This window comes from Anas acuta, chromosome 22, assembly GCF_963932015.1.
Source record: "Anas acuta chromosome 22, bAnaAcu1.1, whole genome shotgun sequence".
Taxonomy (NCBI): domain Eukaryota; kingdom Metazoa; phylum Chordata; class Aves; order Anseriformes; family Anatidae; genus Anas; species Anas acuta.
In genome coordinates this window covers 6,143,752-6,167,623 of record NC_089000.1, presented here as the reverse complement: position 1 = coordinate 6,167,623, position 23,872 = coordinate 6,143,752, and the positions used below count along the sequence as shown (strand labels likewise).

The 23,872-nt window shown below is 41.0% G+C and overlaps 2 protein-coding genes across 6 annotated transcripts; one reads left to right on the top strand and one right to left on the bottom strand.

Annotated features, from left to right (window-relative positions):
- The first annotated feature begins 128 nt into the window (after positions 1 to 128).
- Positions 129 to 10,131, top strand: ERRFI1 (ERBB receptor feedback inhibitor 1). 2 transcript variants are annotated; one of them, XM_068658437.1, is made up of 4 exons: positions 129 to 279; positions 6,634 to 6,829; positions 6,947 to 7,023; positions 7,563 to 10,131. In XM_068658437.1, exons 2-4 carry the CDS (start codon positions 6,708 to 6,710, stop codon positions 8,759 to 8,761), a joined length of 1,398 nt encoding a protein of 465 aa, XP_068514538.1. In that variant the 5' UTR covers positions 129 to 279; positions 6,634 to 6,707; the 3' UTR covers positions 8,762 to 10,131. The 2 variants fall into 2 exon arrangements, with proteins under 2 accessions (XP_068514538.1, XP_068514539.1); XM_068658438.1 differs by lacking the exon at positions 129 to 279 and adding an exon at positions 842 to 1,253.
- Positions 10,132 to 16,171: 6,040 nt separating this feature from the next.
- On the bottom strand, positions 16,172 to 23,762 carry PARK7 (Parkinsonism associated deglycase). 4 transcript variants are annotated; one of them, XM_068658444.1, is made up of 7 exons: positions 23,664 to 23,762; positions 21,455 to 21,589; positions 20,746 to 20,847; positions 20,038 to 20,097; positions 19,140 to 19,209; positions 17,153 to 17,239; positions 16,172 to 16,622 (listed from the first exon to the last, which is right to left on the bottom strand). In XM_068658444.1, the coding sequence occupies exons 2-7, from the start codon at positions 21,542 to 21,544 to the stop codon at positions 16,462 to 16,464; spliced, it is 570 nt and encodes a 189-aa protein (XP_068514545.1). In that variant the 5' UTR covers positions 21,545 to 21,589; positions 23,664 to 23,762; the 3' UTR covers positions 16,172 to 16,461. The 4 variants fall into 4 exon arrangements, with proteins under 4 accessions (XP_068514545.1, XP_068514548.1, XP_068514546.1 ...); XM_068658447.1 differs by having other exon boundaries at positions 21,455 to 21,558; positions 23,664 to 23,682; XM_068658445.1 differs by lacking the exon at positions 23,664 to 23,762 and adding an exon at positions 23,388 to 23,657.
- Between the last annotated feature and the right edge of the window lie 110 nt (positions 23,763 to 23,872).

Genomic DNA, 23,872 nt, shown 5'->3' with positions numbered 1-23,872 from the left:
ACAGCGGCGGCGCTGCCCGGTGTCGCTGTGTTCCCCCCCCCCTCCCGTTAAGGCCCCGCCGCTGCCATCGCCCCTTTAAGACTTTTCCTGCCGTGCCCGCGGCAGGCGGAGGGGGCGTGGCGTGGAGTGGGCGTGGCTCCCCGCTGACCCCGCCCCCCGCTATAAAAGCGCTCGTCCGCGCGCGCCGCGGCAGTGATCGGGCGCTGTGGCGGCTCGGCGCATGCGTGTGTGGCGCCGCCGGCCGCGCGAGGACATGCGGAGCTGCGTGAGGCGCCCGGGGTGAGTGCTCCCCCCCCACACCCCCCCCACAGCGCCTCAGTCTCGCCCCGCGCCGGGCGAGAGCGGTTGCGGGGCCCCCCCGCTGCCGGCTCCGGCCGAGGCCGCTCCCTCCGCCGCCGCCGCCGGGCACCCGGAGCCGCCCCGCGGGGCTCGGCCGCGGCCCGGGACCGCGTCGGGCCCCTCCAGTGGGGAGAGGCCGGGCAGGGCGGCCCCACACCCCCTCACGGGACGCCGAGGCTCGGTTGGGCCTCGGCGGCGGAGCCGGCCTGGAGGCTGGCGCGGAGCCGCGGTCCCGGCGCGGCTCGGCCCACGCCATCGGGCGCGGAGCGAGGCCGCGGGGCGGCTCCGGGTGCTCGGCGGCGGCGGCGGCGCTTCCCTAACGCCCCCCTGGCAGCGGGGGCAGCGCCGGGGGCTCGGCGGGGAGGCGCCGTCACGGGGAGCGGCGGCGTTCGGGAGGGCAGCGGGGTGGGACTGGCGGTGGCCGTGCTCGCGTGCCTGGCAGCCAACGCGGCGTGCCGCGCGTTTCCCTCAGGAGTTTTCCTCGGTATCGGGTTCCTCTCGCTCCTCTCTGCGGCTTTCGGGCAAAAACAAGGGGTCGCGGTGCGGGCTGTTTGCGGTCTTAATTTAGGACGGCTTGATTTAGCCATCCTAAGCGTTTCTCGGCGATTTAGCACCCTGGGTTTTCAAAAATAGCTCCTCTCGGTGGGGTTTAAATCCGGAGACATCGCTGTGCTCCTAAAGCATTTGGTGTATCTCTGAAGCGTGTGTGCGCTCTGAACACGCACCGTGGTGGTTACACAGCGTGAGCAGTCCGGATCCCTCTGACACTTCAGTGATCCTGTGCCACCAGTGAACTGACTAAGAACCATGTGCAGTTGCTGAAGCAGTAAGCTAAATCTCCTCATGCTTGGTCTAAGGATAACAAAGCTTAATTCAGTATTGATAAACTGGATGGGAAAGGCTCTGGGGACAAGGTGCGTTTGGTCAGTTCGGGGATTCTTGGGTCTTTGAATGCCAGGTGAACAATGTGTCTGTATCACAAACACATTTGAAGTTTTTACTACTTGTCAATGAAGTTGATGCAGAGGAAACAAAACTGCTCTATTCACCCACGTTACTTTATGCTTAGACTTAGTTTTCTTTCCTTACCAATTTTCTGATATGGGACATTTTGTTTATTAAGTAAAAGACAATTTTTTGAGGGGGCTTACTGGTAAAGCCCTTTGTCATCCTCTGCAATACAGGAATTATTTCAGAGGAGAACAGTTCCGCTTCTCTGTAATGAAAAACAGAATTAGAACTTATCACAGCGAGTCTAATGCCATGGTTATGACTGAGTCAGCTAAAAAGGAATTTTTATTTCCTGAATGTAAGCTGGCTATATTCACATTAAAATTTTCAAGAGGATGAAGTACCATACCTTAAACATGCATCTGAAATTTGACAAGCAGAGGCAAGGCAGTTGTCTTACTATTTAATTATTAGTTTTCTGTTGGCAATTTACAGGTTCCTCCCAGTTGCTGTGTAGGACCATGAAATGGTAGCCCAGATTTTAAATAAACTTAACTCCTTGATGAACTGCAGTTCTTGAAGTATATTCCAAAATAGATGACTGTTACAGTCTCAATATGTGGTCTGTGCAATTGACTAGTCTCTAAACTTATGCCCATCATCTTCTGGGGTATAGCTGTAGAATTTGTTTTATTTGCAACCTCATATGATTTGAGCAGCACTTCTATGTCTGCACTAGGTGGTCGTGTTAAATGCTATACAACAGAATGGGCCGTTTGTGGTTGAGAGAATGTATAGTAAAAACTCTCAAAGTTACAAGTATGCCTCATTTGTATAATAACCCTAAAGAATGAAGTTCCTCTAATGGAACGTCTTTGGGGACCTATATTTATTTTTATTATTTCTGGGACACAGTTTACTTTGTGAAACTGCACAGTGGAGCTTAGATGCCTAGTAAATAAGATCAAGGCATTAAATGAATAGATTTAAAACAACCTTCTTGTAAATTCATTCTTGTTAGGTGTCAGTCACAGAGCATTTATCTGGTTTCAAAGACAAAAGCACTTAAGGGTTGATATGACCACTAGAGAACAAAGGGTTTATTGTTATGGGGGTTCCTTGTTTGTTTGGGGGTTGTGTTTTGTTGTTTTGTTAGTTTTGGGTTTTGGTGGTGACTTCCACACCTCCCCCCCCTTGTTTTGTTTGTTTGTTTTTAGGTATATGGAACACCAGAAAGCATAGAAAGGTAATTCAGGCTTTTAAATGTCCATTTGGAAGTCTGAAATACTTAAATATTAAAAGGGACTCTATTTCAGGTACTTACGTTAAACAGAAAGTCAAAGGAAAAAAAAAAGGAAATTACATCACATTGACAAATAAGGAACAGCGAGCTAGAGTGGATGACTTGTAGTGCAAAAATGTGCCCCTCCTCCTGTGAATTGCTTCTGAGATTTGTTAAAGATATGTGGTGGCAAGGTGAACAAAAATAGATTGTAGATTTAAGGTAGCTATATTTCTTTCCTCTCCCAAAAGTGGTAAGTAGGTCTTTTCCCCATCCCTCCTTTCCAAGAAGTATATAAGCTGCTTGTTAGGATTGTTGCCTTCATAAAATTTGTCCAAAATTTGTACAGGTATTCAGAAATGCTTCATAGCAAATTGCCTCCATATCCATTAAGTGAAACATTCTGGGACTTGTTCAGTCTATTGTGCAAACCAGAATTTGGTTTATTATGAAACTGGCTTGCCTCAAATACTTGGTAGTGTTGGAGTGTTGAGCAGGAAACGGTAACAAAAGTCTGTGATCAGCCATAGGTCATGAACAAAGATATATGCAATTGCTTCTTAGTATCTAAATAGAGGAATACTTGTGGTATAGCAACAGTAATTAGTGAAACAAATCAGTATGAAAATTGTATTGAGGATGCTTTATGTAACTCAGCATTTCTTCTCAAGATTTTCCTGATATATCCACGTATCCATTCCTCACTGTATAAATACCCTACTGTTAACAGGTACATTTGACAATTTTCAGTTTAAACGTATCCTTTAGGGTAATTAATATTGATAAATGTGAGCACACGTGAATGATTAAAAATTCTCCCCTTTGCCTTACAGTGGATAGTGTTGAATTTCCTAAAGTACTCTCAAACCTTTGAGTTGCCCTGGCTTGTATTAACACTGTAGTGATTGCTAGCTGTAGTTGTATTTTGAACTAACCAAGTTTCTTTTGAATAACACAAACTATAACACCTTCAGAAGCACTCGAAGTGCTCAATCAGTGCACTCAAAGCACTCGATCTCTCTCTCTCTAATGCATAATCTATGCATAACTAGGCCAGACAAGCAGAGTAACTGGAAACCCACTTTGAGGAACATAAATTGTGCAAATGAGTAGCAAACAAGCATGAGAGATACAGAATGCTTCATTATTGCTTAGTGTCCATTTTCTTTTGCAAATTTAGGTTGATTTTATTTATGGTAAATTTAGATCCTTAAATCTTCACGGAGGCAATATTGGACCAACACTTAAAAGTTACAGTGGAAACTGTTGCTGTTTATATTTTCTTGACTAACTTGTGTATTTCTTTTAAACCAATTGCTAGAAATTATGTACCGCTCTTCTTTAGAAAGAAGACTGTATAAAATCTAGAGATTGCACTTTTCAATTAGATAACCATATGGGTCCCTCTTAAGATGCTGTTTGTTTAAACAAGCTTGTTTGTTTAAACACGTTTTAGAATGTAAGCACCAACTCTCCAGACTCTGGACTGAAAAAGTCTAAGTAGGTGATTTGGTGAAGGAGCACATACATACCTTACCTTTTGAAGCATGGAGGACCATTTCTTAACTCAGTCCATTCATTGTCCTTTTCATTGAAATGTGACAAGTCACTTGTGAGTTCAAAAAGAGGTTATTGGTAGAAGCAGGCAAGTTTTATGGCTGCAAAACATGTTTGTGTTTTATTTTTAAAAATAGTCAATTGAAATAAGTGAAAATTACTTTCTACTAGAGTATGTAAATATTTAAGTCCATTTCAGAAGTTGTGCTTAGCATGCCAGAGGGATTTCAGAGAAGCAATTGTGCAACTATCAGTCTTGAGAGCTGAGATTTAGACAGCATTTAGAAAGCTGACACAGTAATTACTAGCAGGAGTTTTGGCATGGGATCTGATGGAGGTTGGGCCTCTTAACAAGCCCTGCAAGGGTTGTATGTTATCATAGCAAGTGCATTACATGTGCTCTCAAACTATAGCAATGCCACCCCCCTTCCTGTCTCAATTTTTTTTTGTATCATAATCAATGTCTCTCTCATGGTCTTGTCAGATCTTGCATGCTCACTGAGGTGGAGTACTGTCATTTGCTGACTAATCAGTGATTTAAACTTGTAACTTATATCTGATTTCAAAAAATAAAAAAATAAAAATTAGAGGTGCGAACTCCTTCATAGATTTTATTCTTAAGTTCACTAATTCATTCTTCTATGTTTAATTTGCAGATTCATTACTAATAGTCTAGGATCTGTGAGGCGTGAAAAATCATTACTCTATAGCATAAGCTGATATCATAGGTGTCTTATTTGTGAGTTGTGTTAGTTACTCATTAGAAATGGTGCTATATTTGTACAGTGCTTCTTAAGAAATCCTTTTAATCAAAAACGCTTCAGTCTTCTCTTCCACCATAGAAACTGGTTCTGTTTGCATTTACAGAACTAGAAGGAAGATGCTGTTGTTAGAAAGGTATTGGAGATTTTCTGAACTCATTTGCTAATCATAACTATGTCATTACTTCATAGGACTGCATGCTTATATTTAATTTTACTTTGAAAATCTGTAGTTCACATTACTGAAAAGAGTCCAACTGGACTGTGTAATGCAAAAATTAACTGGCTTAAGCTAGCTTTTAAGGAGATTATCTGCAAAGGAAAAACGTACTCTTTGTTAAAATCAGAAGGACAGCAGTAGATGTGACCAAGACTCTAACACTGTGTAGTCCAAACACTGGTTGGGCCCTTGTTCACTTCCAGTAAAGACAATAGCCTCCTGTCTAGAGTTCTTGTAAAGCTGTTGTTTGGAATATTTTGGTAGCAGCTAGTAAATAAACACTTCTGTTGACACAAGTGTTGCCACTGACAGTCATGATTAACAGAACATTTGGAAAATTCTGACAGCGTTCTTATTTACAATAAGCTATTACTTATTTCTATACCCTGTTTTCTTGTGGTACCTTACTGTGAAGGGGTTTTCTTGATATGCTTAGTCCAGTGATGTAGCTGGCTCTCAACTGTTGGTTGAGACTTTTCTTAAAGTGGAATTTTTTCTTTAGGGGAAAAAAAAAGTATTTTAATAAACTGGTCATATTCTTGAGAAAGGTGCAAATTAAACTTTTTCCCAGCCATAACACCATATTGTATCTGCTGAATTTAGGATATTTGTGTAGTTGAAGAGCAGACCCAGAGAACATCCTTGCTTAGACAAGGACTAACCTTCTGCTTTTGGAATTGTTGACTAGTTTTATGCTGTTTCTTTTCCTGAGATAATACATTCTCAGTTTCCTAAACAAAATCCTGTGAGTCAACTTGTTCCTTAGACTATGATTTCTTACTGAATTTAAGGCAATTTCTGATATACTTCTTTCCTATTGTAAACGGGCCAGACAAAGCATTGTTCACACATTTGAAGTAAATCTGAACACAGCAGGATGGTTTAAATGGAGGTTATTTCAAGTCACTAGATTTCTGACTTGTTTGAAATAAGTAGCTAGAAGACTCAAGCATATTTTAAAGTATCTTGATGCTTAAAATTGTTTACAATCGTGACTGCTCTATATAAAAAGTTCTGGAATTCTGACCAAAATAGTAATTCTGTTTATTGGAGCTGTTATTTGAGAAAAGTCCATTTGTTATTCCACTTATGATAGCACTTAAAAACATGTTAGGCTATTATGTGTTGGCTACAATGGAATCCATGAACTCATTAGCAAAAAGGCATAACTATAGATAGATGTCTACTAGTAAGTTAAATTGTTCTGGTAAGCTAAATTTGTTCGAGTATCTGGCAGTTTATATATATGAGCTGAAGCTGTTGATGCACAGTTCTGATATATCAGTAGCTTTATTTGAACATTTGTCTTGTTTCTATACAGTTTAATTCCATTTAAGAGAACTTATCTTTTGTTCTTCAGTTTTACAGTCAGAGACAAAGTAAGAAATGTTATAAAGTTTTCCTTCTGGCATGTATGGGGACAGAAAACGTGTTACAGAGCTATTTAATTCCTTCAGGTTCTGAAGTTTCAGATCGGAGGTCAACTCATGTTTGCATTACTGATAATTGTCTTTTTTTTTCAGGGAATGCAAATTGCAGCAAGTCTGTCACCCACTGAATTTCTAGGGTTGGGAGACTGATCACAGAGCAGTACACAATGTCAGCTGCGGGAGTTGCTGCTCAGGAGATGAGAGTCCCATTAAAAAACGGATTTCTTCATGCTAGTCAAGGTGTGGGGAGTCTGAAAACCTGCTGGGGTAGTCACAGTGGATTTGAGAAGTGAGTGTAAAATTTGACCTATGGTATTTCACGTATATGAAAATAAGTATTGAGAATATTGTACCAGTACCGATCTGTGGCTTGTTTACAGTGAACACTTATTTCATTTTTTTTTAGTACTTTCTTTAATGTGGACCCTATAGCAGTGGCATATAACTTGAATCCATCAGCAGAGCAACATTTACCATCAATTGGTAAGTATAAAGTCTAACATATATCTTTAGGTTGTGTAATGGATGTGTCTTGGGGGGGGAAAAAAATCTTCAAGTCTTCAGTAAGATAAGTGCTTTCTGATTTTGGATATAAGGCTGCCCTCTGGCGAGGGAATGCAGCCATTTCAAGAAAATACTACTTAAAAACAGTAAAAAAAAATTAAATGATGTGAGCAAAAAAAAACAAAAACCACACACCACGCTTTTCCTTGTATTTACAAGCCTCTGAGTTACCCGATTTGGTATGTCTGTTAGAATCTTCATAGCTACAGCTCTGTTCTAATGTTTATGTGTGAGGTCTCTTGAACTACCTCATTTAACTGGAGCACTGGCCTAAAACAAGAAGGTAATCAGCTGCTGTCCTAATTAAGCACATAACTAAAAGATACTTAAGGCTTGCTACTGGCATTATTAAGTAGGCACTACTTCTTGCGTTACAGGAAATAGTTAAATATGCAGTGGGAAAGTCACATGGTAAAGTATTACTTAGAAAAGTTTCTAAGACTTTCTCACCTTTTTAGGGCACTCTTCCAACCACGTTTCGACAAGCGACCACAGCTTTGCTGAAAGTTGTATCCAGGTCCCATCTCAGAAATCTAGTCCAGCTCCTGTAAGTCCCAAAAATGAACAGCCAATTTCAAGATGTGAAGACTATCTTGTTCCTGGCTTTAGTAAACTGTCATTAGCCGTAGGCTATGTTTCTGAAGAAACACCTCCTCACATGCCAACAAAAAATGGGCCAATTCAGTTTCTGTGTGCATCTTCCAATGACCGTAGCTCCAGGCCACTACCCCCTCTGCCTATTTCGGAGGATCTTACTCCAGATGAGGTTGACAGAGAAGTGGAATTCCTGACTAGCTCAGATACTGACTTTTTATTAGAAGATTATGAACTTCCTCCTTTTAAATCCAGTGCTCCGAGCCGGCGGAGCTTTAGGGGTTGTGGACAAATCAACTATGCATATTTTGATGCTCCAGCAGGACCAAAAACAGAAGATACCAACCCCACACAAAGCCTAAATGGATACACGTCCAGTATTTATCCTCCCCCACAGCAGCTGCATCGACGTTTGCGAAGGTCTCATTCAGGCCCAGCTGGCTCTCTTAATAAACCAGTAGTGAGACTATCTGGATACTTAAACAGGTCTTCTCCAAACTCCGATGAAGATAAACCAGAGATTCCACCAAGGGTTCCCATACCTCCAAGAGCTCTCAAACCAGATTACAGAAGGTGGTCAGCAGAAGTTGCTTCTAGTGCATACAGTGATGAAGATAGGCCTCCCAAAGTGCCCCCTAGAGAACCTTTGTCATGCAGTAATTCCCGTACACCAAGTCCTAAGAGCCTGCCATCATACCTCAACGGGGTTATGCCCCCCACCCAGAGTTTTGCACCTGATCCTAAATATGTCAGCACCAAAGCTCTGCAAAGACAAAATAGTGAAGGATCTTCCAACAAGGTCCCTTGCATTCTTCCTATTATTGAAAATGGTAAGAAGGCCAGTTCAACACACTACTACCTGCTGCCTGAAAGGCCTCCATATCTGGACAAGTACGAGAAGTTCTTCAGAGAAGCAGAAGAAACTAGCTCTAACATGGAGATGCAGTCCTGGTCTGGTGACTGTGTAGCTACTTCATCCGCAACAAAACTGGACTCAAAACCTAGAGTGGACATAACTGGTCATCTCAAACGAAAACATCTGTCTTACGTGGTTTCTCCATAGTCCCTGGGAGCACAACACAGTTGAGCTGTTGAGGATGGAGCAAAATTGTATCACGTTACAAAGTTCTTAAGGTTTTCAAATAATGAAGTAGGACAAGTTTATCCTCTGAGAACTAAATAGTGGATGGTAAAGTCCTCTTATACTGCGTATCTCTGATATGTTTCTTAAGACTGTTTTTTGTCTTGGTACATAGAGCTGAAACCTTACAAAGATTCCATAGAAACGTATGGAGAGATAGTCACAGTTGGCCAGTTATATGCTACCCTAGATTAACGTATTTGGTAGTCACGTTATAAAAAAAAAAAATCTAGCTTTGCTTATGAGTTAGTTATAAAGCTGACAACAGAACAGATAATGCAGTACATTTTTTGTATCAGGCATTTCCAAAACTTTTTTTTTTAACCCAGTAACTCTGCTGAGAACAGATTCTATTCTCTTTCACTTTGATATGCCAACCTGGTAAGAAGGTAACTGCAAGATCAGTTATCCACTTCAAGACTTACAAAGAATAACTAAAATGTTTTTAGAATGATGAATCCATTTTACAAGCTAATTGGAAACTAATAGACTTTTACAGTGAAGCAGCTTGGAACTGAGTTAGGCTTTGTGGATTCTTTCAGTTGCTAGAGGCACTTGGCTCAATTTTGCAGGTTTTCCTAGGAGAGACATGGACCAGCTATTGCTAAGCCTCTGCTGCTGCTCTTTTCCTGCTTGATCCTAGAAAGATGTGAAAGTCATAAAAGTGACGGAGGATATGAGCAGCTATATGACTGCTAGTAGGTAGATAACAACAACTACATGCTCATCTAGAGTCTGAAATTCTGAGTATACAAAAAACAACACAAGCTGGTCTTGTGTTTTGGTTTCTGTTCAGTATTTTAGGGGAGGAGGAGGGTGTGAGGGGAAAAAAAACATGATTCCATTTATGAACAGTGTCAGTCCTATCTCTGCTTCAGACACTGCTTCTTGCTGTTTAATTTTTCCTCATTCTGCCTCAGTGTTCCAATAAAGTTAATTGAAGTGCCACATTTGTTAGCAGTTTCTCGTGCTCGTTTTGATTACATTTATCCTCTTACAGATAAGCACAAAAGAAAGGGTGCTCTTTAACAGAGGTACATGAAAATGAATATGTTCCTCCTAACACAAATAAACAAGCTGTTTACAATTTAAACTGCTGAATGAGATGTTTGAGCTATTTTAAAGCTTACTTTTTGTTTTAGTACAGACTAAATGAAGGTGAAATACATGCTATAGAAATGCACTGATATTTCTGCATCATGTACAGTATTGAATAAAGAAGAATTCACTTTGTATTTTGAATATTGTCATGTCTTGAATTTAATAAAGTTATAATATACTTATTTATGATACATTTTGGGTTTTGTTTCATTGAGTATTGTATGCAGTTATTCATTTGAGCTTTGCATTTACTGGGAAATTCAAAGAGGAAAATGTTAAATATGCAACACATGTTGAACTCAGCTTGCATTTAGGATTGATGTGGAAGTGTTCAATAACTCATGTTGCACAAATTAATTTTAATTCCTCCTTACTACCTGACAGCTTGGTGTGTATAGTCTGGTAATAAAACATCTTGTAAGATTGTTATATGGCCTATCAAGATTAACAGCCTTTGTTACTTCTGAAGTCACCCATACCATGTTAGGTATAGTCTTACAGAAAAGAGCACAGTAGTGTCCCTGACTTCAATTTTTCAACTGTTAAAAAAGGACCTAAATTGTGTGCTTGAGGGTGGAGTTCCTAACTCTGAATACGAGAAAAAGCTCAAGTATAACATTTGTTTTGTTTTTCACATTAAGCAAAAAAATTACTAATATTCATCACAAAATACATGTATTGAACTATAGTACCTGAGCCATGGATAAGATTACTGAAAATTTGAAGAGGCATCATGTTTTTTTTGATGTCTTAGCTGTGTATGTAGGTAAATACTTGCCTTGATCTGGCAGTCACAGTCATTTCTGTGAATGAGGTTATTTCAGAATAAAGCAGGTTATTACCATCCTTGGAATTATACTTGATGAAAAAATGTCAGGTGTAATTTTTCAGTAATGCCTAATTACTTCGGTGTTTTTTTTTTTTAGCTAGGGAGACTGTTATACTTAAAAGTGCTTAAAAACCTGTGCCATAACACTGCTAAGAACCCACACAAAGATTGGCCTCCACAACATAAACAAGTTATCTAATCTCATGCAAGGCTGTTGACAATAATATTTGTCCTACAAAAAGCTGTTTCCCCTCTGTATTTTTCTTAGGTGGAAAATGAAATTAATACTTGCAACCTTCCCTGTAAATCTGAGCAGTTTTAACCCTAATCCACAGTATAAGAAGGACATAAAACTAATAGGATGCGTCTAAAGGAGGGCTATGAAAGTGTTCAGGAAAGAGCCATGTTCCTCATGGGCTAAGTGCCTAGTGTACACAGAGAAATTAAACCTTGACATCTTGACAGGGAGGCTAGCCCAGGCATTCTGTGCTACTGGATGTATAAAAGCACTATTTGGATTAAGTAAAACTGTAAGTTTGAGCCATCCTATAGCTCATTATATGTCACATTGAGCTGCTATTGCTTGGTATTTGCACAATACAAGCCAAAGACTAACAACTGAACACGTCTTCAGTTTAAAATGGTGCATTTGTTACAATTTCCCCATCTGATTTAGGAGCATGCTGATAGAAAAAATCCTAATAGTTTAAAATTACTGATCATTGGCATTGCTGTTCCTAGTTTTCCATTCATTTCTGAACTGCAATAGGCACAGTTACTACTGTACAAATACCACAAAAAGAGCTGTCTGAAATTGCATTTCCTTCTGCTGCAGCCTTGGTTTTGTTTTTAAAAGTCTGAATGATGTGGTAGGTTTGAAATGTTAAAGGAAAGTATCCTGATAGTCCAGGACAAAGTCACCAATTTTGCAAGGGCAGTTATTACAGTAGGGAGTAGCTGCTGATGGTGTCCAAACTGATAGTATATCAGCTTAATCGTGGGATTCAGGATTAAGATGATGCCCACACCAGTCTTGGTGCAATTCCTACTCATCAAAATCATTACTACAGACTGTGGCCCCTGTGAACACTTCTAATAGTTGTAGAAAATGTTTCTACAACTGCCCATTCCCCATCCCAACCCCCTAGTCCAGCCTAATGTTTTATTTTCTTGATAACTTGTTTTCCTAACCTGTTTCTATTCATTTAAAACATAAAACATATGGTAAAGATTCTGTTTCTCATACTTCCTGAGCAATGAAAATCTAGCACACAAAATTTAATTATACTTATTAATATTTGCTAAATACCACTGCAGAGATTTCTGGCTGCTGAGTTTGTGATTAGTATTTGTATAAACTGAAAGAGGCGTTATCCCCACCCATCCTGCATTGTAATTCAGGCCTTGCATAATCCCCGCCCAAATGCCTATTTTCAACCACACAGCTCATTACTTTTTCTGAATCACATATGGAAGCCACACCTGTGATTGCTCATAGACTGTTGCTCTACTATTTATATATTGGTGTGCACCTTGATCCTAGTTGTGGTTAATTTTGGAAAAGGTGTTTTATATTCCGTATTTTAAGTGGTGTGCCACTGAAACATGGTAATTATTACTGCTATTCATTTCCTTACAAAGTGATTCAGAAGAAGAGTAGCTTCTCTGTTTAAAACCTGCAGCTTCTTTCTCAAGGTCACCCACCTTTATGACTGAATCCACAGTGAAGAGTGCAAGTATACTGACATGAAATGTCAGAGAAAAAAAAAAAAAAAAACATGCCAAATTACCCCACCATCACCACCCTGAATCTACTCAAGGGTGCTAAGTGTTGCATGTTTTATCATGATGGCTGAATTGAGGCCCTCAATGCACAAAGTCTCTGGATCAAGCATGGGATACATGATCCTGACCCCAAAGAATGATCTGTCCACCATCTACCCTGGTGACAGAGATGTGTATTCCTGTTACCTAAGTAATTTATTTTGCCTTTAAAAATGTTTATTATTCTCACAGCAACTTGAAGGGCAGGGTCAGCATTACCAAGTACCTTTCTGGAAAGCAACAGGAACGTATGACCAACCCTCCATACTTAGCAGTCTACAGGCCTAAAGTCCTCAGGAAAATCACACCTTTCAGAGAAGTCCCTGCTAAAAGACCACATTTCATGCCACATTGTGTCCAACTGTTGCATGGCAAGACAGCAGGTGGACCTTTGGGAGGATATGTGTTGTCCTGTACTGGCTGTTGAGCAAGGTCCAGAGGAAACCCAAGACACATACGAGGTTGCACCTGGTGACTTCATTTGTCATCTATCATTGACAAGTTATTCAAGTAGCTTTCCTGCATCCTGGCTGCACACCCCTGCACTTAGAGCTCAAGCAATTTTGAATTGGCATTGTATTATTATGATGCAGACTCTACATCACTTCAGTGCACCAATACGCACGTGGCAATGCAGAGGCTTCTAACAACTCAGGGCGGAGCTGAGAACACACGTGCACACCCTGACAGATACTGTGGCTCATTAGATTAAAAATAGCCCGAACTGCTTTTGCTTAGGGGCAGGGGAATGTCTTCTCACAGAGTCTTGTCTCATCATGTTTTAAGATTAAAAATAATAATAAAAATGGAGTGGTCATTTAATTAAAAGCCACAGGGACAGACAGCCCTGTCTAAGATACGAGCTTTTAAAAACGGATGGCAGTGAAGTGAGTGATAGGTGAGTTCCTGCCTTTTACATAGGCTGATGGAGGACTGACATGGGGCTCTAAAACTGAGGAGCTAGCCTGAAGCAAGGATGAGCTGTTTAGCACCTAGCTTCAAGTTCAACGACTTCATGCTAGAGTTTTGTTAAAGACTGAGTCTAAACATCCATGTTTCTTTGGGGTGAGGAGACAGATGCAGTTTTCTCCTATAGGTTTTTCTAGTCATATGATGCCCTGTGCTGGATGTACCCCATCGCTCCCCAGTCAACCGGAGGCCCAGACTGCCTCTTTAGGGAGATAGACAGCAACGCAATCATAGCTTTAGATATCACTACAAAGCACACAGAAGTAAGCTCAAGATTGCTCAGTCTCTCAAGCTGCTGGTCGAGGGTGTTGTGGACCTACTACCTCTCCCAGGTCATACTTGTCATCTGAGCCTAATTGGACAAACTTGATCAAACTTAATCAAAATCAGTCTCCCTGATAAGGCAGGATGCTATTGCATGCCTGGAGCAGTAAAATAAGTAAAGCCGCTGCTTTATAAGCAGTCCAGTTTACAATTTAATGCCTGAGCTTTACACTGGGAAATTCAGTGCAACATAACTGATGTTCTAAAGCAACACGACAAGATGCAGGCGGTCCTGCTGGCTACAGCCCTGCAGATTCAGAAAAGCCGATATTCCCTCTACAACTGTTGCGCACAAAGAAAACCACAAGCGGCCACGACCCTTCCACTGAGAACTAGAGGTCAAGGCCTGCCTCCTCGTTGCAGACACACACACTCGAGGAAATTCCTGCTGCCAACAGCACCTCCCCAGCGCGTTAAAGCCACAGGGGTGCCGCGGGCCGGGGCCCCCCAAGCCCCGCACGGGGGCGCGATAACGCTGCCGGCGGGGCCCGCACCGGGCGTTCAGGCTTCCCCTAAGGCGCCCCCTGCCGCTACGTTTTTCTTTATTATTTTAAGGTTTTCAATGCTCTGTAGTCCCCAGTGAAGAAAAAAAAAAAAAACACAGCACCAACCCTGTTCTCCTCCCATCCCCGTTGATCTCCCCTGTCCGTGGTGTGTAGGTTCCCATCCTCCAGCTGGCCTTGGACACCTCGTATTTTTGCCCCAAGAGATTTATTTGAAAGCTAATAAATAGCAAAGCTCGTAGAGGATCTCAGAATTGCATTATTCCTAGTTTCCTTCTTGAGCAGCAGTGTTTTCTACTCTTACTCTCACTGAACTCACATCTCCAGGCTTACTTCATTGCTCACTTTTTTTTTTTGATGACTCCTGCGCTATGTTTACAACCCCTTGGTCTTCGGCATCACCCACACCAACTTAAAATCGTTCCTTGATTTTTAGGTGCTCTGTCACCCTCACAATGAAGAAGTGCCCTCATACATTCAGACGGAATTTCCTGTGCTTCAGTTTGTGCCCACTCTTGTCCTGTCAACACTGGGCACAAAAATAAAATACTAAATGCTTGGTAATAAAATATTTCTGGAAGCCTAAATGCAATACAAGCATGGAAATATTTTCCTTCTACTGCTATGAAGTACTACAGTCCAGAAATGCACAGCTTTTCCTGTATTCTGAATCATGCCCATTTACAAAACAAATGGTTATTCCAGGTTCCAGAGGAATCTCTCCATAATTCAGTTTACATTTGCATGGCAATACCAGTTAGACATGTAGATGTAATGAACAAGCCTGTCCAGTCTTAAACAGATTGCAATTTTTGCTTATTTTGAGCGTATTTCAAAGCTAGTGACAATATGAAAGCTTTTCTGAACAAACTGGAGGAAGAGCATATAGCTAAAGGAGTTCTCCCAGTAAATACTAACACTACAGAGACACTGGTTAATTCTAAGCATGCAAAAGTACCTATGTATTCCATTATCAAAATGCAGTAAACGAGAAGCAACTTGTACTTGTTTTCCCTTAAAATTACCAATCGTGAAGGAACCAATGCAGTCATTTTCTGAAGTTCAGACTACACTTCAGATGTATGCAAAACCGAGTCTCTAGACGCTGTGGCAAATTCAGAGTTCACTGAGGTGCCATTAAGCATTATTGCTGTCAGTCAGAATATAGTTACTTGGTACAAGAAAGGTAATAGACAAAAATCGTTCCCAAATTCTTAATTCTCATGGAAATATGTCTGTACTACTTCCTCTACAGAGCTATCCAACAACTCCTCTAAACCAGCATATGCTCACTTAAGCCAGGCTTGAAGCAAAATTTCATTTCCAAAAAGCAGAAAGAAGCACTGCTTCTGGTGGTAAACTGCTAAGTCCAAAACTTCCTATTTTATGTTGATGGTTAGCTGCCTAAACAGCTTGATGAATCCACAATCATTTAATTTAGAAAACAAAATCAAATGGTATCAATGTCATGGGCAAGCTCCTAGCTACAGGAACTGTAGGCTGCTTAATAAGAGAACATTCCCACTTACATGCTACATTAGAATTAGTTACATGCTGCATTAGAATGACGATTACCTATTGGCCTTATTTATATAATGCAAATTAAATAGTATTTTCAACAAATTCTAGGTTACAATTTAACAATTAATTTGGGCTCATACTTCAAAAGAACAATGTGAAATACTAGATAGAAATTGCTTTGAACAGTACATTGTTAGCCATGATGGTAAAAAGGTGCCACAGGTCTGGGATGGGAGAAAACACAAAGAAACACCACACAAGCAGAGTTGCTTCATTTTTATTTATCACTAAACATTTGTCCATGTGATTTTTAAATGCCATCCAAGAGATAAGATTATTAAAAGCTGGCTTCTTTTTAGTGATAAAGCTTTTTGCTAACAGGATCCAGGAACAAAGACCACTAGTTTGTAAGACGTCCCAATACAGGTGAGTACTGCTGCTAATTTCAACCGCAATTAAATGGGATTTACAACAGTGCATCTTTTTGTTATTCTACAAAGGATAAGATTCTCCTTCTGAAATTGTTCTAATCCCTGTCCCACACCAACTCTTCACTCTTTCAATACTAGGGGTGCCTTCACCTGTTCGGCCACTTCCTTCCCCATCAGTGTTTCAACAATGGCCAACCCAAACTCAAAGCTGGTACCAGGGCCACGGCTGGTGAGGATGTTCCCATCTTTCTCCACGCGGCTCTCGGAGTAGCAGTAGTGAGCTGGGGGTGGTGGTGGTGACAGAATAGAAAGAGAATCAGTCTCCAGCACAGATCCACAGATGCCACAGAGCACAAAGCTGTCTCCCACAGGGCACTGCCCACAGGCTATGGCAACTAAGCAGTGTTGGCCTCTGACAACATCATCATGCTCTACAGTATGCATCTCAAACACCTATGCGGGCCAAGCCCACTCTGGGTTCTGCATCCCTACCCCTCCAGAACCAAGCAACCCATCACTGCACATGGTCCTCAGAGAGAAAAATGGCCCCTTGAGAGCTCTGCCAGCTTATTCACATGGCATGTGAGCACACCTCTGCTTCCACAAGCTCATTGAGAAGCACTCACTGTGCTTCTTGGCTCCCATGGGGTTATTTTTGGAAGTCAGACTGCATTTGTACATCAAAGAACTAAGGAAATTCAGAGATACAAAATAAGATACAAATGTTATTTACCTTTCTTCACATGAAGAGTTCAGCTAAAATAATTTCTGAGAAGGGTTTAGAGAGAAACCTATAAAATTAATTACATACCTCCATTCATCATTTTATCTTTGGCCAAGGGATGTGTTGTGACTTTGCTTCCAAACCCTATCCCATGTGCCAGAAGGGCAGTAGGACCTGTATGGACACAGAGTTGCATCTGTGAGGAACTTTTCTTCTACAAACACTTAAGAACATACACTCAGGCACTAGGCCCTCAAAGGCCTAAATCTCACTGTGGGAAGACTACTTATAAAATTGATGTTGACTTTACCTCTGAAGCAAAAAGCCTCAAAAAGAACATAGCTGTATACTCTCTCCCATTCTATTATACAAAATGTCTTGTACAGAGAAGCATATGAAGAACAGAAAGTTTAGAGAACACTCAGTTTAAGCACCTATCCTACCAATGACTGTGCTGCCTTATGAAAGAATCAAGAACAATGGTCACTGCACTTTTTATTTCAAAAACTGCTTGAAGTTAAGTAGTGAAGAGTCTATATTGTAATCTGAACATTAATTAGGTACAGTTATCTTACTACAATGTTGAGTCTTGACTTTAGAGACCTAACCAATAAAATTTCACTTGAAAAGGCCGTTACATGTTGGAATTGTATCCTAAGAAGTATTTTGTACAGATGATGGGCTAGCAGCTAAGTTTTGGGTTTTAACAGTCTCTTTTCTTTTCTTCACTTCCTCCTTGGAGGAGGAAGGAATTTGTATAAAGTCTTATAGTCACCCAACAGAAAATCCTTAGGGGAATTCCAAAAGAAACTGAATATAGGATTTGCTTGAAGCAAATTTCGTTTCTGCACATTTGATTCATTTCTGATATAGTCCAGGAAATTGTCTTGTGTTCAGCTAGGAATCAGCTCTGAGAAGCATTATACCCAAGATAAATGAACTCTCCTGTTTACAAGCAAAAGCCTTTACTGGGCCACTAAGAAGTTGTAATTGTTCTGCAACAAATATGGATAGAAGAGTAGAAGACCACCACTGCCAAATTCAAGAATATTAACAACTCTGTATGCATATTGCCCAACTGAGGAACAAAACCAAAACCAAACTGAAACAACATCTATATACCAGACTCCCAAAAGATTGAAAAATATTCCATAAATACACTGTTATAATGTATTTTATAAACTCATCATCACTCTCCTTATGCTTGCCTACACATACCTAGGCCAACCTCTCAGTTCAATTGCTGTTCTGGTTTTGGCTGGGATATTTAATTTTCTTCTTAGTAGCTGGTGCTTTTAGTGTGGGAATAATGTTGGTAACACACTGATGATTTAGCTGTTGCAGAGCAGTGCTTACACTAAGTCAATGACCTTTCAGTTTCTCATGGCTGTTCTGCCAGTAAAGAGGCTAGGGGAATGCACAAGAAGCTGGGAGGGGACAGATGACCCCAACTGGCCAGTTGGATATTCCATACCATATGATGTCACATACAAATTTCATGAAGAAATTAACTAGATATCTGGCTGTGCAGAATATGTAAACTGACAACCCTCTCCACAGAGTGATTCCATCTTCTGCTTCCACTCAGCTGAGGAAGAGTGAGTCTGTAATTCTATATTTACAGCCTCCCTTCTGAAGCTAAAGGGCAGAGGAGAAGATGTGAGACAAATTTATAGTAATGATGTTCTGCCAGCACTGTGTCCTTACAGAAAGATCACCAGAATAAGCAAGTATTTTGGAAAAAAAAAAAAATCCTAGAACTTTTTTTTTAAAAAAAAAAAAAAAACTTTTTTTATTTTTAAGACACTAACCTAACCAATTGGAAAGAACTGGGTACCAAGCAGAACTGCAGAACTTGCCGGATAATTATTCACAATATTCCATAGATCTCCTCCTGCTAAGTTTGCACAAAATTCAAATGTTCAAATTTGTATTTGCGTATAGTACAAATTTCTGCTACTAAGTTACAGGAATAAAGATTCCTTAGCCAGGGTAACTCTTTGTATGCCCCTTCAAGTATATCCAAGTTTCAATATCCAAATATTTTACAACGCAAGATATTTTATTGACTAACCTGCACATATAGCAGCAATCAGGCCTTTTCTGCTTTCCTGATCCTTCAAAATGTCTTTAACAGCAGAAGACTGTACAAAGATACAGGAAGTCATTGATTTGGGTTGATTATATGAAGCATAGTTGAAATATTTTCCATTGCAAATTTGTGAGCAAGATTTACAGAAACAGCTGACAACTCTCCATCCTAACTCAGGACAGAGGGCAATGAAAACATTAAGGGGAGGAAGAAAAACTGAAACCAAAAAGTACTTCCCCTGCAAACAATTTGCAAGGAAATCAGAAGGAACTGCAAGGAAATCCTTGACCTACATAAAAGCAGGCTATTCTATGGCCACAGGAAGTCATTGTTCATGAACTTCATGAGACAAACAGGACAGAGCATTCACCTCCAGATAGTTTGCATCATTCTTAAAGATTTATAACAGATATTTGTCCCACATTCCAGGGCTTACAAACTGTGTGATATTATCCAAGTGCTATTTGACAGATCACTCGTTTGTCTGCCTGCCTTCCACATGGCATAAATACTACAACAGTTTTGCACTAGAGAGAGACTTCTTGAGTAAAAGCACAGAGTCCTCTGGGTTTGTCCTGTTTCAGTCTTCATGTAACTAAATCTTCATTTGCAATTATTTCAGTTTCATGAGATTATGAAGAAAGACCTTTGCACAATTTTGAGCAGTCTTCCATTTTTTCTCAGCTTAACTAGGCACTCAAATCCAAGAATTTACAGAGTTGTCCCCCTGCATATATGCAAGAAGGCTTAAGATTAACAATTACTTACCTCTTACTCATTTACTCAGATGTCGTACCGAACTTGAAGAATTACTAAACAAGTGCAGACCACCTACTACCCATGAGAATGCTGATCAGCCTTTAAAATACGAGAACTTTACCTCTGACAAGTTTTGAGCACCGAGGTTACCTCCAGGCAGGACAATGACATCGTAAGGCCCCTAAACAAACAAAAGACAAAACTGTTCTGTTGAACATCGGCTGGTATATTTGTCCTATTGTTTTAAGGACACTACAGTTGAGTCAAGTGTGAGGCAAATGGATCTGCCTTTTCTTCCACTGAACGACACTTTAAGAACACAGAGGTAGATTCAATTATGGAACAACATATTATTTCCTTTTCCAGCAGCAGCCTATTATTGATGAAGTCTGTCACAGAACAAACTTCTAAGCCTAGTGAATTTACGAGCTTCAGCAAGCAAACTGCAGCTCATGCACTGCGAGGACAAGTGTTTTTGCTGAACCTTCTTTAGTGTTGCTTAGCTTTCCATCAGAAGTTTTTTGTTGTTCCAAATCATGATATTCTGGCATGCTGACGAACATGAAAAATAAAGCTCTATGTTTGACACTGCACACAAAGACAATACTTGTTCAGAATTATGAAATCTGATCTTGGCATGCTGTGAAGCAGAACAACACTGAAGGGACAATTGTACTGCAGGATGGGCAGGTCTTTGAGTCACTATGGCACGGAGCGAAGAGAACATGCAACATATCTCTAAAGGTAACGTATAAGCTTTAAGAATTAATTCCTGAAATTGTAAGAAAGGCCTTATTGATCATTATACCAAATTGAGGTGATGACCAACCTCTTTTCTTGCATCTTCTAGACTGGCATCAGGACAAATGAAGACATCTCGACTGCACTGCACTGGATCTTTTCCTGTTAGGCCTGCAACAGTCACCTTGATCTAACAGAAGAATATGTATATCATTACAATTCAAGAATTTAGGACATTTTTCTTAGATATTAGTTTTGAAATGGTACACAAAATGAGCCAAGCAATACTAAAAACTGGCAAAAACAGAGCAACACTTAAACTCCAGATGATAATATTGTGTACAACTACAGATGCAAAAGCTAACAAAGAACATTCCACTAGGTAGAATTCAAGTTAATAACACAATTTTAAAAGCTCAAGGAGAATTATGTAATGTCATTAGCTTGATGAATACTGAGCTGGTCAAATGCCTACAATAAGAACAAAACACCCTACTGCTACTCATGGGAGTAGATATGGTTTTTGATAGGGTAAGATTTACTTGAAACATCTGCTCTAGTTCACTTTTAACCTCAAGCTCATATTTTAAATGTTTCTTTAGCACAAATGTAACTTGTTATGTATGCTTATTCGGAGCACAACACAAATAATTCTAACCAGTAAGAAGGCATAGATAAACTTTCACCATATGCTACAGACTACACCTTGAACTCCCAGTAATGAACATTAATTTGCAGCAAAGATTTTCACTTCAACATGCACTCATTAAAAGACTTTTCATTGTCTGCATACTCACCCCAGCTCTTCTCATAATATCAGTAGGGATTACAGTTTCCATTTCCTCTGCCCCTTTTGCTAGAATTACCAATGCTCTTTTCGAGGCCATGTCTTAAGGGGTTGCTGTTGAGTGAGAAGTTTGTGAAAGAAGAGGCTAAGGGGGTTGGGTTGAAAGACAGGCAGAGAGACAGAGAGTGATGTGGTTAAAAAGCAAATCACTTAGTACAAATCCTTCCTAACAGTAAAGTTTAGCAGCAAGAAATGTGCATTTTTTACATTACCTTCCATTTAAGCAATGTCAAAACCATTCACTAGCTTTAACTGATATTCATAGCAGTCTTATTTAACCAAAGAGCTTTTTACAAATAATTGCAATACTAAGAGATTAAACCATTTGTGCACTGGGAGACACAGGCCATCAGCACCAGAACAAGAAACAAGTTGCCCTGATCAAGACTTTACATGAATTCAGTATGCCAGAGAGAAGGGCTCAAGGTGGGTGGCAGGGTTATTTTCAATTTGCACACCCTCACTCATACCCAGACTACTGACTCCTACCCAGGTCAACATTTACAAAAAGAGCTTGTATGAGCTTTGACCTCATGTCTGGTATTTAGTTTCCGCACAGCATACTTCATTAAATTTCCTGTGACTTACAATGACTCTATCAGTGCCCCTGCAAAGCCTGAGCAATAGATTTTCTGGGTATTTCACAATTTTGTGGGGGAGAACTGTGTGCACATGTGTGATGGGGGAGCAGACCACAGAATTTAGAAAATGGAAAAAACTAGGCTTAAGAATATTTTTTTTAGCTCTTAAATTCACATGAGGTGAGTGACCAAATTTCCACTGGAAGGTTAAGTTAAAGTAACTTTAACTACATCATGTAAAAACACACATTAACTTATGCTGGTCTGACAGAAGTCTTTGAAAGCATCTATGATGTGAAATGAGGCATTTCACAGATCACTAACTCTATGAGACAGATTATTTTTTTTCTTATGTAAGGAATTTCCACCCAGACATGCACATGGAGTACCTGGAAGCTCTTCTCAAAATGAGATCCACACTTAGTTGTCTTCACCAAAGAAAACTATCCCCTCACCCCGCTTCAACCTCATGTATTTTCAGGTTTTGTCCTTACAGTAAGCCTCTTTTTGAAAGACAATTTCTAGAATGCAATAGCATGCAGCAGAATGCCCTGTCATGGAGAACCAGCCTCAGCAGGCAAATTCAGAGTGTCAAATCCCACTTTTAGTGAGGTTTTACGTACTGTCCAACACAAGGCCAACTGAGCAAGTACACTGAACTCACATCATCAGCAATGACTTCAGGACAGCCCAGAGATATGCAGGAGCTCTTCTGGATGGTGTATGCTTATTGTGACAATTTTTCTTACAGATTTGACTAACTAGGATCAGACACCTTGAATAGCCACAATGCAGAAATACTGCATCTCCTTATTAATGGGGAAAAATACTCTAGGTAAGTAATTTGTATCCCTCTCTCTCATTAGCTCTTTAGATGCAAACAGGCATCTGATCCTAAAACCTCTTTTCCCCAACCTTTCCCTACCATCCATTTATTCTGATACGCTGACAGATTCCTCAGTTTTAGTGCTGTTTGTTATGTGGGTGCCTCTGTGGATACCTGTCATGCCACAAACACTACTAGGGGAAGATGAAGCTTCCTGGGAAGGCAGAACCAAGTTGTGCAGACATAGCAGCCACCTCCTTTAGCAGGCTGTATGCACACATTAAATACAAGCCTGTTTGCTTCCCAGCGCCACCAACAGCACAGGCTGCCCCAAATCTTGAAGCTAAATACAATCCCCTGCGCAGCGCATGCAATTTGCTCAAAATGGTCGCTTTTGGCGGGTGGGGCTGAATCACAAACCGTAGAAAGGCCGGATAGAGGAGAAAAAAAAAAAAACGACTACAAAAAGAAATCACTTTCCAACGTGCTGACCCGCAGGAGATATTTTCGGCTCAGCCACGACGACAAGAAAGCGACCTCCTCACCGCGACCGCCGCCAGGCTCCGAGACACCCCGGCAGGCCTCCGGGCCTCCCGGCACCTCTCTACCGGCCTCGGGAACCCCGCTCCCTCCACAAAGGGCAACCGGCAGCCGGCTCCTCGCCCTCTGGACCCCCGGGGGGGCTCCTCTGGCCCGGTCCGGTCCGGTCCAGCGCCTCAGCGAGCCCCGCGCGGGCGGCAGCTCCGACTCACCTCAGCCGCAGCGCGCTCGACGCTGCGCGGCCCCGCCCCCGCCCCCGCGCCCGCCCCCTCGGGCAGGACCCGGCGCCCGCCCCCCCCACACCTCCCCCCTTTGGTTGCTCGTTTGCCCCTTTTCGGCTGACGAAATGCTTTTTTTTTTTTTTTTTTTTTTTTTCTCACGCGTCACCCACTCGCGGCAGCATCATCGCACAAGACACGCG